At 46.2% G+C, this 15,130-nt stretch overlaps 1 protein-coding gene across 4 annotated transcripts in view; it reads right to left on the bottom strand.

Moving 5' to 3' along the window:
- The window catches only part of PARP12 (poly(ADP-ribose) polymerase family member 12), a 50,087-nt gene extending 35,197 nt beyond the window's left edge, over positions 1-14,890 (bottom strand). The window contains exons 1-4 of one of the 4 annotated variants that reach the window (XM_054726119.1): positions 14,491-14,890; positions 9,692-9,827; positions 6,767-7,043; positions 4,887-4,988 (exon numbers count right to left, since the gene is read on the bottom strand). In XM_054726119.1, coding sequence (XP_054582094.1) covers positions 4,887-4,988; positions 6,767-7,043; positions 9,692-9,827; positions 14,491-14,822 — 847 coding nt within the window. In that variant the 5' untranslated portion in view covers positions 14,823-14,890. The remainder of the gene's footprint in view (positions 1-4,886; positions 4,989-6,766; positions 7,044-9,691; positions 9,828-14,490) is intronic. The other 3 variants (XM_054726117.1, XM_054726118.1, XM_054726116.1) reach the window with 3 other exon arrangements.
- Positions 14,891-15,130: the final 240 nt, after the last annotated feature.

Here is a 15,130-nt window from a genome sequence, read left to right as displayed (position 1 = left end):
CCTGGTATGGGGCATGCAAGAGGCAGCCGATCAATGATTCTCTCTCATCACTGATGTTTCTCTCTCTCCTCCCCCTGTCTTCCTACCTGAAATCAATAATATATACATATATATATACACACATATATTTAAAATCTAATCTAGTAATAGAAGAATATGCAAATTTGTCTGTTACAGCATCACGTCACAACCAGATCAACAGGCTGCGTCCCGCCCTCTGCTCAGGCAGCTGCAAGGCCTGGGGTAAGATAGGATACAATAGCAGGGGAAGGAAACTGCATGTAGAAGGGGGTGGCGACCATGGAGGGGGGGTGTGCGGAGCAGGGAGCCCTGCTCAGAAGCGCGAGGAGGGCAGTGGCGGCCTTTGGCTGGCAGGCGCCCACAGGGTCCGGGATGGAGTGGAAGACGGTCCGAGGCCTTCTGGGAGGAGGCGCTCCTGCTTCGTGGCAGCAGCACCCGGGGCCATGCGGGCCTCGGCCACCCTCACTGGGTCGGGCGTCTCAGGCAGGGAATGGGAGCAGGACAGTGGCGGGGAAGCCAAGAAGGGGGTGCTGCAAACACCTGGCCAGGGCTGAGCCCTGCGCTGGGGGTTAATGCCCCCGCCCCCCAACGGAAGCTTTAAGAAGGGAAGGAGGGAGGGAAGAACTTTATAAAGGAGTCAGTAGAGAGCAGAGTTAAAGAAGGAAAGAGTATGTGTGAGTGAACTGTAGGAGCTATAATGAAAATCAAGTATTGCTGTGTACTGGGGACAGATTTTAAAAGTAGAAGTCAGAAAAGAAAAAAAGATAAATGATAGTGAGTAATTAGGCAGATATTAAACAATCAGATAGATATTAAAACCCTGAAAGTAAGTAGAGAAGAATGTGGATGAGAGAGAAAGAGGGAGGGAAGAAAAGTTTTAAAGGGGAGCCGGTAGAGCTTAAAAGGAGAATGGGAAGAAGGAAGAAATGGGGGAGGGAGCAAAGCAGGTCCAAGGGAGGAAGTGAAGAAAAAAATTAAAGTGGGAAGGAAGGAAAAGGGGAGGGAGGGTAGGAGTAAAGATAAAGGAAAGAAGGAATGTGGGAAGGGAGGGAGGGTAGGAGAAATATGGGAAGAAGGATGATGGAACAGAAGTAGGAAATAAGGAGGAAAGAAGTTTATAAATGATTAATCAGTAGGAAAAAGTGTTAAAGGAGAGAAAAAAATTGTGTGACAGGGAGAAGCCAATAAGGAAGTCAAATACAATTGTGCATAAAGAGGATAAGATTAAAAAAAAAAAAAGGTAATAGAGGTGACCAGGCTGGCAGGGGAGGGCAGTTAGGGGGATCAGGCAGGTAGGCGGAGTGGTTAGGGCAGGCAGGCAGGTGTGCAGTTAGGAGCCAGAGGTCCCGGATTGCGAGAGAGATGTCTAACTGCCAGTTTAGGCCCAATCCTACACTGGCAGTTGGACATCCCCCAAGGGCTCTCAGATTGGAGAGGGTGCAGGTTAGGCTGAGGGACTCCCCACCCCTACCGGCCCCATGCATGAATTTCATGCACCAGGCCTCTAGTGTGTGTGTGTGTGTGTGTGTGTGTGTGTGTGTGTGTGTCCAGGAAAATCCATAGAGATAGACTGTAAATCTATAGTTGCCAGGAGCTGGAGGTGAAGGGAGAATATGAGTGACTTCTACTAAGTACAGGGTTTCTTTAATGAAATGTTTTAATATTGACCTTGATAATAGCTGCTCAATTCTTTGAGTATATTAAAAACTATTAAATAGATTGTATGGTATGTGAATTATACTCAATATCTCAATAAAGCTATTATCTAAAACACAGGCAAAATATTTAAATAAATACTTCACATAAGATGTACAAATTGCCAATAAGCACCTGAAAATAAATGTTAAATACCATTAATCATCAGAAAAATGCAAGTTAAAACTACAATGAGCTATCACTACTCTTATTAGAACAGCTAACATTTAAATTGCTGACAATACCAAGTGTTAACAAGGATGCAGAACAACTGAAATGCTCATATATTGCTGGTGGAAAGTTAAAATAATATACATCCACTTTGGAAGACAGTTTGGCAGTTTTTATAAAGTAAAACACACATTTATTACATGATCCAGTAATTGCACTTCTAGGTCTTTACCAAAGAAAAGTGGGAACATATATTCACATGAAAACTTGTACATGAAGATTTACAAAGCTTTATTTGTAAAAAGCCAAAAACTGGAAACCCAAATGTTCATCATCTGAATGGACAAACAAATTGTAGTCAATCCATGCAATGAAATACTACTCAGCAATAAAAAGGAACAAACTATGGATATTCCAGCATGACCAAGCCTCAAAAACATGCTCAGTGAAAGAAGATGGTACCGGAGAATACATGCTGTATAATTCTATTTACATGCAATCCTCAATAAGCACATCAACCTACAGTAACAAAGTAGATCAGGGATTTCCTGAGATCAGAAAATTGGGGGGTGAGGATTAACTATAAAGGGGCATAAGGAAAACTTTTGGAATAATGGAATTGTTCCATATCTAGATTATAGGCATCACTTTATTTATTTAGCAGCCATATTTACCAAAACTCAGAGTGTATATGGCAGACATATTTCCAAAACTCAGAGTGTATATGACAGACATATTTACCAAAACTCAGAGTGTACACTTAAAATGGATTCATTTTATTGTGTGTAAATTAGATCTCAGTGTTGATTTTTAAAATATACACATATATGTATACACTGAGTGGCCAGATAATTATGATCTCTGAATGCATAATAATCTGGCCACTCAGTGTATATCTTATATAGGGCTGGCCGGACAGACTGGCCGGACCCCACCCATGCACAAATTCATGCACCAGGCCTCTAATACATACACACATACACACACACACACACACAGAGTGGCCAGATTATTATGCATTCAGAGATCATAATAATCTGGCCACTCAGTGAGTATACTAGAGGCCCAGTGCATGAAATTCGTACAACAGAAGGGGTGGGTCCCTCAGCTTAGCCTGCACCCTCTCCAATCCGGGACCCCTCGGAGGATGTCCGACTGCCATTTTAGGCCCAATGCTGAGTCAATAGGAAAAAGTGTTACATAAAGGAGAGAGAAAAATTGTGTGATAGGGAGAAGCCAATAAAGAAGTCAAATACAATTGTGTGTGAAGAGGATAGGGCCTAAACCGGCAGTCGGACATCCCTCTCACAATCTGGGACCACTGGCTAACCGCTCACCTGCCTGCCTGCCTGAACGCCCCTAACCACTCTGCCTCAGCCCCTGCCACCATGGCTTTGTCCGGAAGGAAGGCAGGATAACCAGAAGATGTCCAGTTGACCCAGTCTAATTAGCATATTACCCTTTTATTAGTATAGACTAGAGGCCCAATGCACGAAGATTCATGCAAGAATGGGCCTTCCTTCCCCTAGCTGCCGGCACCGCCTTCGCTCTGGCCCACAGCCACCTTTCCACCTCCCCACGCTGCCCAGAGGCTCGGAGTTGCTGGGGCGGTGTGAAACACCTGTGTTGTTGCCATGGTGATGATGCAAGCGTCCCGCCCCACCCCCAGCCGCACGTATGCAAATTAACCCACCATCTTTGTTGGGTTGATTTGCATACTCACTCCTGATTGGCTGGCGGGTGTCATGAAGGTACAGTCAATTTGCATCTTTCTCTTTTATTAGTGTAGATGGCACCTATTCTTTGACTTACTATTCCATTTCTAGGAATCTGTCCACAGAAATACACATGTATACTCAGATGTTCAATGGAACATCACTCTAATTATATACTACACAATTGTTTTTAAAAACAAGGTGAATTTACATGTACTAACTAACCTAGGGAAAAACCTCCAAGACACAATAGTAAGTAAAGGAAGCAGGTTAAATAATATGTCATATGTTCCCATCTGTTAATGTACAACCAATATCATAACCACATGGAATGTGTTTACCTTTGGGGAAGGCTGGAGGAGGACTTCAGACTTTACCCTGTATTATTAGACTCTTTTACAAAGTGAAAGTATTCGTGAATTGCTTGGGTAGTTTTTAAAGACTGAAAATGAAACAAGAAGTTGTGGTGTTTGCTTTTTAAGAGGAGTCACCAAATTTGAAAAGGAAACATTCTTCAGTCAAAGTCCAGGATAGCAATAAGAAAAAAAAGGTTTAGTAAAAATATAAACACACACATAGATACAAGAATTGCTACATCTGATAAAAGAGGGACTGTGGAGAGAAAACCACAACTTAAACCAGTGATGGGCAACCTTTTCTTGGTGTGTCAAACTTCGCCAAAAAACTGAGCATAACTCAAGTAGTGTGTCACTTTGAGGAAAAAACATTATTTCGCAAATGTTTCATCCTCAGGAGCAGCAAATGTTTCATCCTCGGCATGTGGCCGCCTCAGCGGCCGCGTGTCATCAAAAATGGCTACTCGTGTCAGTGCTGACACGCGTGTCATAAGTTCGCCATCACTGACTTAAACAATTACTCATCTCCCAAGAATAAACATGGGTCTAAGGCATCTCTAAATCTACAACCACTCTGTACAAAAAACACTTACCTTTGTTCCACTAGACTATGCATCTGTGACTTGTGCGTATCTGTGACTTCATACTATGCTGACCAAGGTTTCACCCGCTGCATGAACCACACAACTATGGCCCCCAAAATCATTGTTTGATGTTTAGAAACTTAAATAATTCCTATCATCCCCAAGTCCCCAACAAAACTGATGCAGAACTGGTGTGACCAAATGCCACACCAGCTTATGGTTAAGAAGGCCTGACCCTCTCTCAACAGGGAAGAGGACTTTGTGGGTAGCCTCAGAGCAGAGCTCCAGGAATGAGAAGCAGTTATCCCACCCACACATAGATGAGGGGTTTTCCTGTGACTTACCTTGAAAGCTACAACTTTTCCGGATATGGTACAAGCAGATCTGATCACTCTCCTCTTGGTTAGTAGTTGTTGAGGACACAGAACCTGAACTGTCTCTTCTTTCTACAAACACCACAAAGATGTATCAGCTACTGGATTTAATTCCAATAGCAAATACTTGTTAATGAACTATTAGGACTGGGTACCAATACCAAGAAAAAAGAAATAAATGGAAAGTCTACCTCTCAAAATAAAACCTCAATTAATTTTAGGTTAATTATAATAAATTTAATATAAAAACGATATGTAAGTGATTTCAAAGTTTACCTTTACTAATGCTACAATGAGCCTTTACCTAGTAGTTACATTTAATACTCCCCACCTACCACCTTAAAAACAAGCATATAGCAAACACTCTCAACTTAGTATCACCTGTAATCTTATTATTCCTCTTCATTTTTCTTTTTATGTGCTCCTCAGACATACATAGGCTCAACCTCAAAACCTACACTTGTGGAACCCTGGAGGTTACCTCCCTCTGTCCCCAAGGATAGGTATCCTTCCCTCCCTTACTAACAAGGCCATAATCCAACTGAACTCTTCAAGATCTATTTAAAGCAAAACCCTGTCTACTTCTAGGCTTTCTACTATTAAAAGAAATTAACCAAAATTAATCAAAGAAAATGTGAAGGGAAAACACATATAGCAAGGATAATTGTTAAATATAAAAAATCAGGTAAGATTAGTGTGATGTTTGTCTGCTGGTAGTCCTGACACCTGATATTTTAAGAAGGGGTCTATTAAAAATCCTAGATATCATTGTAGCTAACAAATGGATTTGATTGTGCATCCCTGATGGAGCCGTGTCTCATAGTCACCAAGACATAACCAGGCCCAGGACAGTAACTATCACTACATGGAAAGCATAAAATTTGTTGAATAAAACAATGGATAACCAGAATGGCCAGCCAACAGCCAGTAATGCAATGGACACCAATGTATCATGACCTCTGTGAGGGACCACATTCTTCATTTCCCACACAACAGGTACTGAAGAAATACTTATTACTTAAATAATATCTGCTCAGAATTTCCCTATGTTCCTCTCACTAAGTCTAACATTATTTTTCTTACTATTATTTTTAATCCATACCTGAGAATATTTTCTCCATTGATTTTTAGAGAGAGTGAAAGGGAGGGAGGAGGGAGGGGAAAGAGAAAGAGAAACATCGATGTGAGACAGACACATGGCCTAGTTGCCTCCTGCACACACCCCAACCAGGGATAGGGATCAAACCTACACTGAGGTACATGTCCTTGATTGGGACTTGAACCGGAGACCCTTGGGTCCACGGGCCGATGCTCTAACCACTGAGCAACTAGCCAGGGCCTGACATTCCTTTTTTAAAAAAAATACTTATCTTAACATGTTCATTCATTCAACAAATGTCTCAGTGCCTACTGTGGGCCTGGCACTGTCCAGGCACTGGAGATGAGCAGTGAACAAAATAAATTTACAATGTCTAAAAAAATTCCATTTATTCATCTCAAGAAGAGACCAACATTACTCTATGCTTTGTTCACTTGTTTTTAAACAATCAAAAAAGAATGCAATGCAAAGGATGCCCCTAGAGCTGTGCAGGTCTCCAGGGGACAGAAGCAGTTTCCCATCTCAGTGCAAGTAAGGCCCAGCAGGAATTCATTCCTTGTCAACACCAACTGGCATTTTTGTAGAATGTCTTGCTTGTTCATGCCCATGATTTCAACTCATCTTTACAACCCCCACCAGCTAGAAGGGGATCACTAACAGCATTTTACTAAAAGAAGCACCGACTTATCCAAAGTCACACATTCCATTTAATGGCCAGCTGGAATCCAGGAGCCCCAGCCGAGGGCCTTACCAGAAGTCGCCTGTGGGACAGGGGCAGAGCTCTTATTCTTGATGTCATGAGCATTTCTATAAATGGAAGGCATCCTGCTCACCAGGTCTGAGCTCATGCCCAACTTCTGCAGTTTTTCCACATTTTCAGAATTAGAGAAATCATGGGATCTCTTACAGCCTGTGCCAAACTTGCATTCACCCTGTACAAAATACTGGCAGACATGGAGTTTGACACACTGCTTTCTAAAGGAACACGAGCCATGGTGTCCATCTCCTTTGTTGTAGTGAAGGCAGATCTGTTGACAGAGAAGGGAAAAGACAGCAGTTTAGGAAGGCCTCACACATTACACCATCTTCTTACTGACTAGTCCACAGGTTAGAAGATGTTCCTCTAGAGACCTAGCAACTGCTGTGATTCCATCATCCGCACAGGCCACACAAAATAAGAATATCCCTCACTCTGGATGACTTAATATATACCCTTGGTTAAAACAGAAACTTTGTGGATGGCAGACTTCTCAAAACAAGCCCCTCCACTGGGAAAAGCCAGAGAACTTCAAACTGATCAAAGCTATTCCTTCACAGGAGACATTTTAATGTAAGTTGCATAATAGTTCCTAACAACCCTTACATTCTACCTACACCCTTCCCCCTGATTCACCAGCTCTCCCCAACTCATGCCCCAGCTTCTCCCAACTCTTTTTTCCGCAACTCAGGGTCAAAGAAGTTCTTAGGGTTTAAAGCATCTTAGAGAAGGCCAAATGCAGTCCTTTTTTTCTCAAGGGAGCACGCAGACTCAGAGAAGTTAATCCACTTGCCCTAGGTCACACAGCAATTTGGCACACACAGTGGCTGTTGAACTGGGTGCTGGCAAAGCTGGGACTTGAATCAATTAATCCTTCTCCTCTACACTCAAATTCCTGGGGATGAAAACAAGGCCAGAGACCACTAAGGGTTCAACCACTTAATTCACAGGTACTACACTGAGCATGATTTAGCAGGGATCCCAAAGGGAAAGGCCAGAGAGGGCTGAACCCTAACATTGATTCTGCCATTTACAAGCTTCCTGATCTTGGGCAAGCCACTCACAAGCTCTGAGATTCTGTTGTTCAGTTCCTTAAAATGGGAATAATCCCATGTACATTGCTGGGCTATTGTGAGGATTAAAATGGAAATACAAGGAGTGGTTAATACAATCTCTGGAACACAGTGGGTGCTCGATTCATGGTGATGGCCCCAACTAGTCATTGTATGAGTCTAGCCTGAGAGTAGACATCCTGACAGAAAGCCACCCTGGGTCTCAGCTCCCATTTGCTGGCACTGTGTTCCGAACCAACCTGTACACCCAAGCACACAGAGGCTACACACTCCAGACTGGTCATCTTCTGATTCATTTTTCACACTAATAACAAGAGGATCTCTCCAAAACGTGAAAACCCACTCTGCAAACACAAACCTCCCCCCCCCCCACTCCTTCCCTATGCCTACCCATTTCTTTTTCTCCCCTCTCTAACCCTAAATCCAGGTCCTAATGACCTACACGCTATCTCCTGACTATGCCAAGTTCCCTCCTTTCTGTGTCTCCCTTCCCAAAACTTCATCCTTCAATCATCTTTCAGCTCCCAGAGCAGGCACCATCTATCCCAGGACATATTCCCCAGCGCCCAAAACTGTGCCCCTGATACAGAGCACTGATTCTATTAGAGCATCTAAAATAGCACCTTACAATTATTCACTGACTTGTCTGTCTGACCCAGTAAATGTGCCTCCTGGAAGGGTAGAAAAGGGTCTTTTATCTCCTTATCGTCCGTGTCTGACTCATAGAAAATATTCAATAAAGATTAGCTGAATTAAATCAATATTAATTTTCAAAAGAAAAAAGTTAATAACTGTTATGTGGCAGTCACTGTGCTATGTAGCACCTTTCTGAAATGAATGATTTTAACTGAATCATATGGAAGCATTTTCGTTAAAATATGCCAATCTAATCTCTGTTGCCTCATTGTAGGCACAGTGTCAGAACATCCCATATAACCTGGCTGGCCACAGAAAGGCACTGCTCAGACGTGCTGCAGAGCAGTTAACTCTTGGCCCAGCTGCTGCCCTCTGGAGCCACTACCTTCTTCACACAGAGGCCACACTCCTTCAGGATGCTCCCAGCCAACAGAGCACACCATTCTGGGGAGACACCAGCCACCTCCAACAGTGAAGACTTTAGATCAGAACTGCCTGTTGGTCAGGTAGCTTTCTTAGAAATGGATTATAGTCAGGATATCTTTCTGCCCAGTCCCCTTCCTTCCCTCTCTGCTGCCACAGATGTCAAACCTGCATCATTGCCTGAAGGCTCACCCCAACTTCTTCTGCTCATTCCCCAATAAATCTCTCACACTTATAATCCCATCTTGGTGTCTGCTTCGAGGAAGACCCAAAGTCTTATGTAACCATTGCAATGAGCTTTGAAACAAGTGGGTACCAGAAATGCAACATCAACTAAAGTTCAAAATCCTGGGTACAACTGAATTAGTAAATAGCACATCTACCTGTCAGCAGCCCTAGAAAGCTTTTCTACAGACCCAGCTGGGTCCAGTGATATCTGCATGGTTCCAGGTCCTGCTAGACAGGGAGGAGCTGACTAGAGTCTCTTATCTCCTCAGCTGTGTAAATAAGGTCTTGCTGCAGCCACTGGCCAAACAGGCTCCCCCAACCTCACAGAAGCCCTGGAAAGGCGGTACCAGCCCAACTGATACAGAAGGAAAGGCTTCAAGGGGCAAGTTCAGTCCCCAAGGTCACAGAACTGGGAATTCAAACTAGATCTTCTCCAGGCAGATCCCAATGATCATGATGAGGGCCTAGGCTTCTCTTCTGCCATAATATTTCCTATCTTCCAACCTTCTGGCCTCTTCCCAATTCCTTGCTCACATACCCACCCCCTCCCAGCACTCACCTCTGGTAAAAGCCAGGGGTCATTCTGAAACAAGAGCTGGCAGAGTTCACTGTAGCTGAGATGATCGACGCCATGAGTTTTTAGCACACTCAGGTTATGCTCAGTTGTCAAGGTGTGACTGTTTCTACAGTTCTTCCTGCAAAGGAGCAGAGTTAGTGTCACAATTGAATTGTGTCTCCACAAAATTCTTATGTTGAAGACCTACCCTAATTGCCAGTACCTTAAAAGTGATTGTATTTGGAGACAGTCTTTAAAAAGGGGTGATTAAGTTAAAATGGGGTCACTGGAGGGGACCAATCCAATCTGACTGGTATCCTTACAAGAAGGGATTAGAGGACACAGATTCACACAAAGGGAAGACGATGTGAGGATATAGGGAGAAAATGGCCATCTACAAGCCAAGGAGAAAAGCCTCAGAAGAAACCAACCATTGATCTCTAACTTCTAGCCTCCATAATTGTAAGAAAATAAACTTCTGGTTTAAGCTCCCCAATCTGTGTTAACTTGTGGCCCAAGCAAACTAATACAATTATCAATCTTTAAGATAATTACCAATTATCAATTTTTAAGATAATTGTACAAGAATAGTTCCTTACATTGTTTAGAAGCACTGGAGAAAAAACAGCATTTCTATGCAACGATAAAACATAAAGCTTATTTACAAAGGAAGAGATGGTAACTTGTGAATTGTAGAATCCAGAACAGTGCCTCTCAGCAGCTATCTAATAAGAATGACAAGGCCATTCCCCAAAGAAGAGTCATAGCCTACCAGTCACTGGACATTTAAACAATGGCTGAATAAGTAAGTACAGATGACTTATGGTTATAAGGGCTTACACTCCCTTGAGGCCCAGCCCTTTCTCCTCCCCACTCCATTTTTGGATCAACAGCCCTTGTTAAACACTCATTGTGAACCAGGCATTGGCACCATGCCCCAATGATCCAAAGACTTCAACTGACTGCCCTGATCAACATGACTGAAAAGAATCAGGCAAATACCATTTGCTTGACTCAGACACTGCCGTACCTCATAAATCATGCTTATTACAAGCATCTCAAAAGAAAACCAAACCCTTGATCGACTCCTCCAAACCTGCACCTCCCATAGGCTCTGCCATCTCAGTAAAAGACCATTTCCCATTCCTTTGAAGTCATCCTGATTCCACTCCTCTCATCTAGTGGAGGTGAAAGACATAGAGATGACTTTAAAATGGAGTGGAAAGTACAAGGTCAGCTGTGTTCAGAATATATCAGTATGGAGAGGAGGAGCACCTGACCCTGATGGAAATGGGGAAGCAAACTAGAGGGAGCCTGAGCCAAATTCTTAGGGTTGAGGAGGATCCAGACAAGGAGAGAAGGAAAGAACATTCTAGGCACAGGGGCTAGTAATAGGTGATGCCAGAGCAAATCTATCTAATCATTATAATGATGATGGCTGCTAAAACTTTTTGAGCATTTACAATAAACCAGGGATCGCCCAAACGATTTCTTTGTTAATTCGTTTAGTCCTCAAAAATTCTATGAAGTAGATGATATTATTTTTTAAACTTATCTTTAAAAAGTATTACAGATGTCCCCTATTTTCCCCATTGAACCCCTCCATCCCATTCCCACACATCCCCAGGCAAGATAGGTGGTATTATTATCCCCGTTTTGCAGATGATGGAACTAAGGCTCAGATATAAAGTAACTTGCCCAAGTCCACTCAGCTAGCAAGGAGCGGAGGCACGGTTGGAACAAGGTAGGCTTGTCTCCAGAGCTGTGCACTTGACCACAATGCTCACTATCCCCCTAAGCACAGGAAGGAAGTTAGGGACCAGGGATCCTTCCCAGCTGTCACCAATGAAAAGCAGCAGTGAGAATCTATTTCTGAAACAGCTGACCTGAGGTTCAGGAAGACCAGTAGAGATACAGGAAAATACATAGAAAATACAACCAGCCACATACACTCTCCCTACGTGACCCAGAAACAGAGAAGAAAGGGGCAAGAAACTTTTGTGTGAACCTCAAGGAAAAGGGAAAGGTGAAGAATAAAGAAGATGTGGAATCTAATGAACAAAATAATCTAACAAACAAAACAGAAAGAGAAGCACATACAAATAAAACAAATAGACAACTGTAAGAGGGGTTTTGGAGGGCTGGGTGAAAAAGGTGAAGGAATTACGCAAAAATAACAATAATAATAACCATGGCCCGTGTGGCTCAGTTGGTTGAGCATTGTCCCATGCACCAAAAGGTCCCCGGTTTGGTTCTAGTTTGATTCCAGTTCAGGGTACATGCCCCGGTTTTCAGTTCGATCACTGGTCAGGGTGTGTACATGTGGCAACCAATCTATGGCTCTCTCACATCGATGTTTCTTCTCTCCCCAAAATCAATGAAAACTTATTTAATAATAACAACAATAATAACACCCATAGACACAGACAACAGTATGGTGATTGCCAGAGGGAAAGGGGGTGGGGGAAGGTGGAAGAGGGCAAAGAAGGAATAAATGGGGACAGAAAGAGAATATACTTTGGGCAGTGAGCACATGATGTAGCATGCAGGTGTACACTTGAAACCTGCATGGTTTTATTAACCAATGTCACCCAGTAAATTCAACTTTAAAAAAAAAGAAAACTCAGAATCATCTAGGCCAGTAAACACCAGATGTCCAAATTTCCAAGACAAGTAAAATTTGACTCCAAATTTTGGGAAGTAGCCTAAGAATAGAGCTGCCATCTTCATCTTACCAAATGGACATTAGCATTAACAAGATTCACTAATTATCCCCATTTATTGTGTCTGCCTTTCTCTTCAGCTGCTGCTCCTTATTGTCCCCTGAGATGCTTCTTCTCCACAAGTCCCTGAGGGACCAATTTCCTCATGGTTCCACCCTCAGACTCCCACCTTGGATCTGACCCACTCCTGGAGCCATGGCCTATGCCACCCAACTCCCAAACTAGCCAATCAGGGCCCTGGCCGTCCTCTCAAGCTTCAGACCCCTGGACAGGTTTCAAACCAAAATCCTCTCCTGCTCTCTCAGCCAACAATAAGAAATGAAAGTAAGAGTCATCTCTCTGACAACAAATTGACAGAAAACTGTCATCACCTCTCTCATACTGCCACTACACTCTCACCATCTACCCAAATTTTTCACACATGCACCCCGTCTTAAGGCCTTACCTGGGCCTTACAATATTCTAATCCAGTTATTTCTGGACAGCTGCTTCCCAGAAACTGCATTCCCAGCCCCATCTAGTGGGACCATGAGACATCTTGTGGTCCAGAGGATGCAGGTGGAAGGTTGTCTACCACTTCCAGAACTGGCCCATAAAAACCTCTCTCCACCCCTCTACTGTGCATCTTCTCCATCTACTTCCTGGAACCTGATACCCAGAATGGCCATAAGAGCTGAGGAGGGCACAGTCTAGGTCAGCCAGCCTGGGTTCCAGAATGGCTGCATAGATCAGGGGCCCTACCTCACACTGGCTATTGAGCCTGATATGAGCCAGAAGTAATGTCTACTGTGTTGAACCAAAAAAAGGAAAAGAAAAAGAAAAAGAAAAAGAAAAAGAAAAAGAAAAAGAAAAAGAAAAAGAAAAGAGAAAAGGAAGGAAGGAAGGAAGGAAGGAAGGAAGGAAGGAAGGGAAGGAAAGGGAGGGAGAAGGAGAAGGAGGAGGAGGGAGAAGGAGGAAGGAAGGAAGGAAGGAAGGAACTAGTTATTTCCGATAAATGAACTAACTTCCAATCAGGTCCCCATCGGATTCTCCCGTAAATCAGCATCCACACAGAGATACATTTTCCTAAAGGGCAGACCTGATGACCACTCTCGCCTGCCATTTCACAGGCTCCTATCACCTTCAGGGTGAGGTCCAAACTCTTAGCCCAAACCTAGTCCATCCACCTCCCAGAGCACCTGCTGCATGCAGCGTGGGAAACCACCGGCCAGGGCCACGCCAGGGCCCCGCGCCCACCCGCCCGCCTCGGCCTCCTTCGGTTTCCGTTCTTCTGGGGGCAGGGGGATGGGACAGGTGCTGAGAGAAAAGGAACAGGACAGTGTGGTGGAGAGGAAGGAGGCGGCTCAAAAAGAAGGAAAGTGATCTTTGAGTTGAGGCCAGGATTCAGGACACAGACCAGGAAAGGCGCTCGCGTTCCACGCAGGGCAAAGGCCACCAGGTGGGCCAAGGCTGGGAGTGTTCCAGAAACCAAAGGGCACCCCGGCGGGGCGGGGCGGAGGGCGGCGGCCCCGTTCCCCAGGGGCCTCTGACGTGGTGAGGAGCTTGCATTTTATCCCCAAGGCCACCGAATCCTCTCGCGGCCGGTTAGCCGGTGGGAGCAGGCACAGAGGTTCCCTCCCCTGGGGCTGAGGAAGCCGCCGGTTTGCGGCCCTCAAGGCTCGGAGGCAGGGCGTCGTGGGGAGCGGGCCGCGGCCTGTTTTCCTCAGAAGAGCCCGCCCCTCCCCCTCGCTCCCGCCCCCGCGTCCACTCCCCCTCCCCCCCACTTCCACGCCGGTGCGGCCACACCCAGGTCGTCTCAGCCTCTAAATCACTCTCTGCTATCGGGAGCCTTGCGGACACGGCTCCGAGTCCCTCCCACACACAGTGCCAGGTATTCAGTAGGTGCTCAATAAATGCTCACTGAGGAGAATGAGGGGGAACGGCCACCAAATCACCTCCCCAAACTTTAGAAAGGGCTCCAAGCGGGCGAACGGAGGGGACGCGGCCCTCGCCCCGTCCCTCCACACACACACCCCCCTCCGCCCGGCCCTCACCCCGCCCGCCGCCCACCGCCCACCCCGGCCGGCCGCGGCGCCTTACCCGGTTCTGAGGAACTTGCAGGCGCCCAGGACCATAAACTTGCACAAGTGCAGCTGCCCGCAGAGCCCGGCGCAGGTGGGCTTGAGGCCCTGGTGGCCGCGACACAGGCGCAGCGCGGAGACGGCCAGCACCACCCGCTCGGGGACGGCGGCCGCGCCGCCCGCGTCCGGCCGCGTCACCACCACAAAGCGGCGGGACTCCCGCAGCAGCCGCTCCAGCGCGTCCGCTCCGACGCCGTCCCGCAAGCGGCGCCGCAGCTCCCCCAGCTCCAAGGCGCCCCCGGCCGCGCACAGCACCTGGGTCACCTCGGCGAGCGCGGCAGCCTGGGCCATGGCCGCGGCGGCGGGGGTGCGGTGCCCGTCGGGCCGCCGGCTGGCGGGGCGGGTCCCGCGGGGAGGAGACGCCGGCGGGAAGCGAAAGCGAAAGCTGCCCCGGCTCGGGGAAAAGGAGAACCGCGGCGGCCGCGCCACGCCCCCGGGCCCGCCGCTGAGCGGGGCTCGGCGCCTTCCCTCCGCGCCCCCGGCGGAGGCGGCCGGCCAGCCCGACCAGGAGATCATCCTCCCGCCGTCGGGGCCGCTGCTCTGGTGGCGCCCGGCCAGCTCGCGGCCCCTCAGGGCAGCTCTCGGGGCGCGGGGAGTGA

The sequence above is a fragment of the Eptesicus fuscus genome, chromosome 14 (genome assembly GCF_027574615.1).
Source record: "Eptesicus fuscus isolate TK198812 chromosome 14, DD_ASM_mEF_20220401, whole genome shotgun sequence".
Lineage (NCBI taxonomy): Eukaryota > Metazoa > Chordata > Mammalia > Chiroptera > Vespertilionidae > Eptesicus > Eptesicus fuscus.
This window is presented reverse-complemented; position numbering and strand designations above follow the sequence as displayed.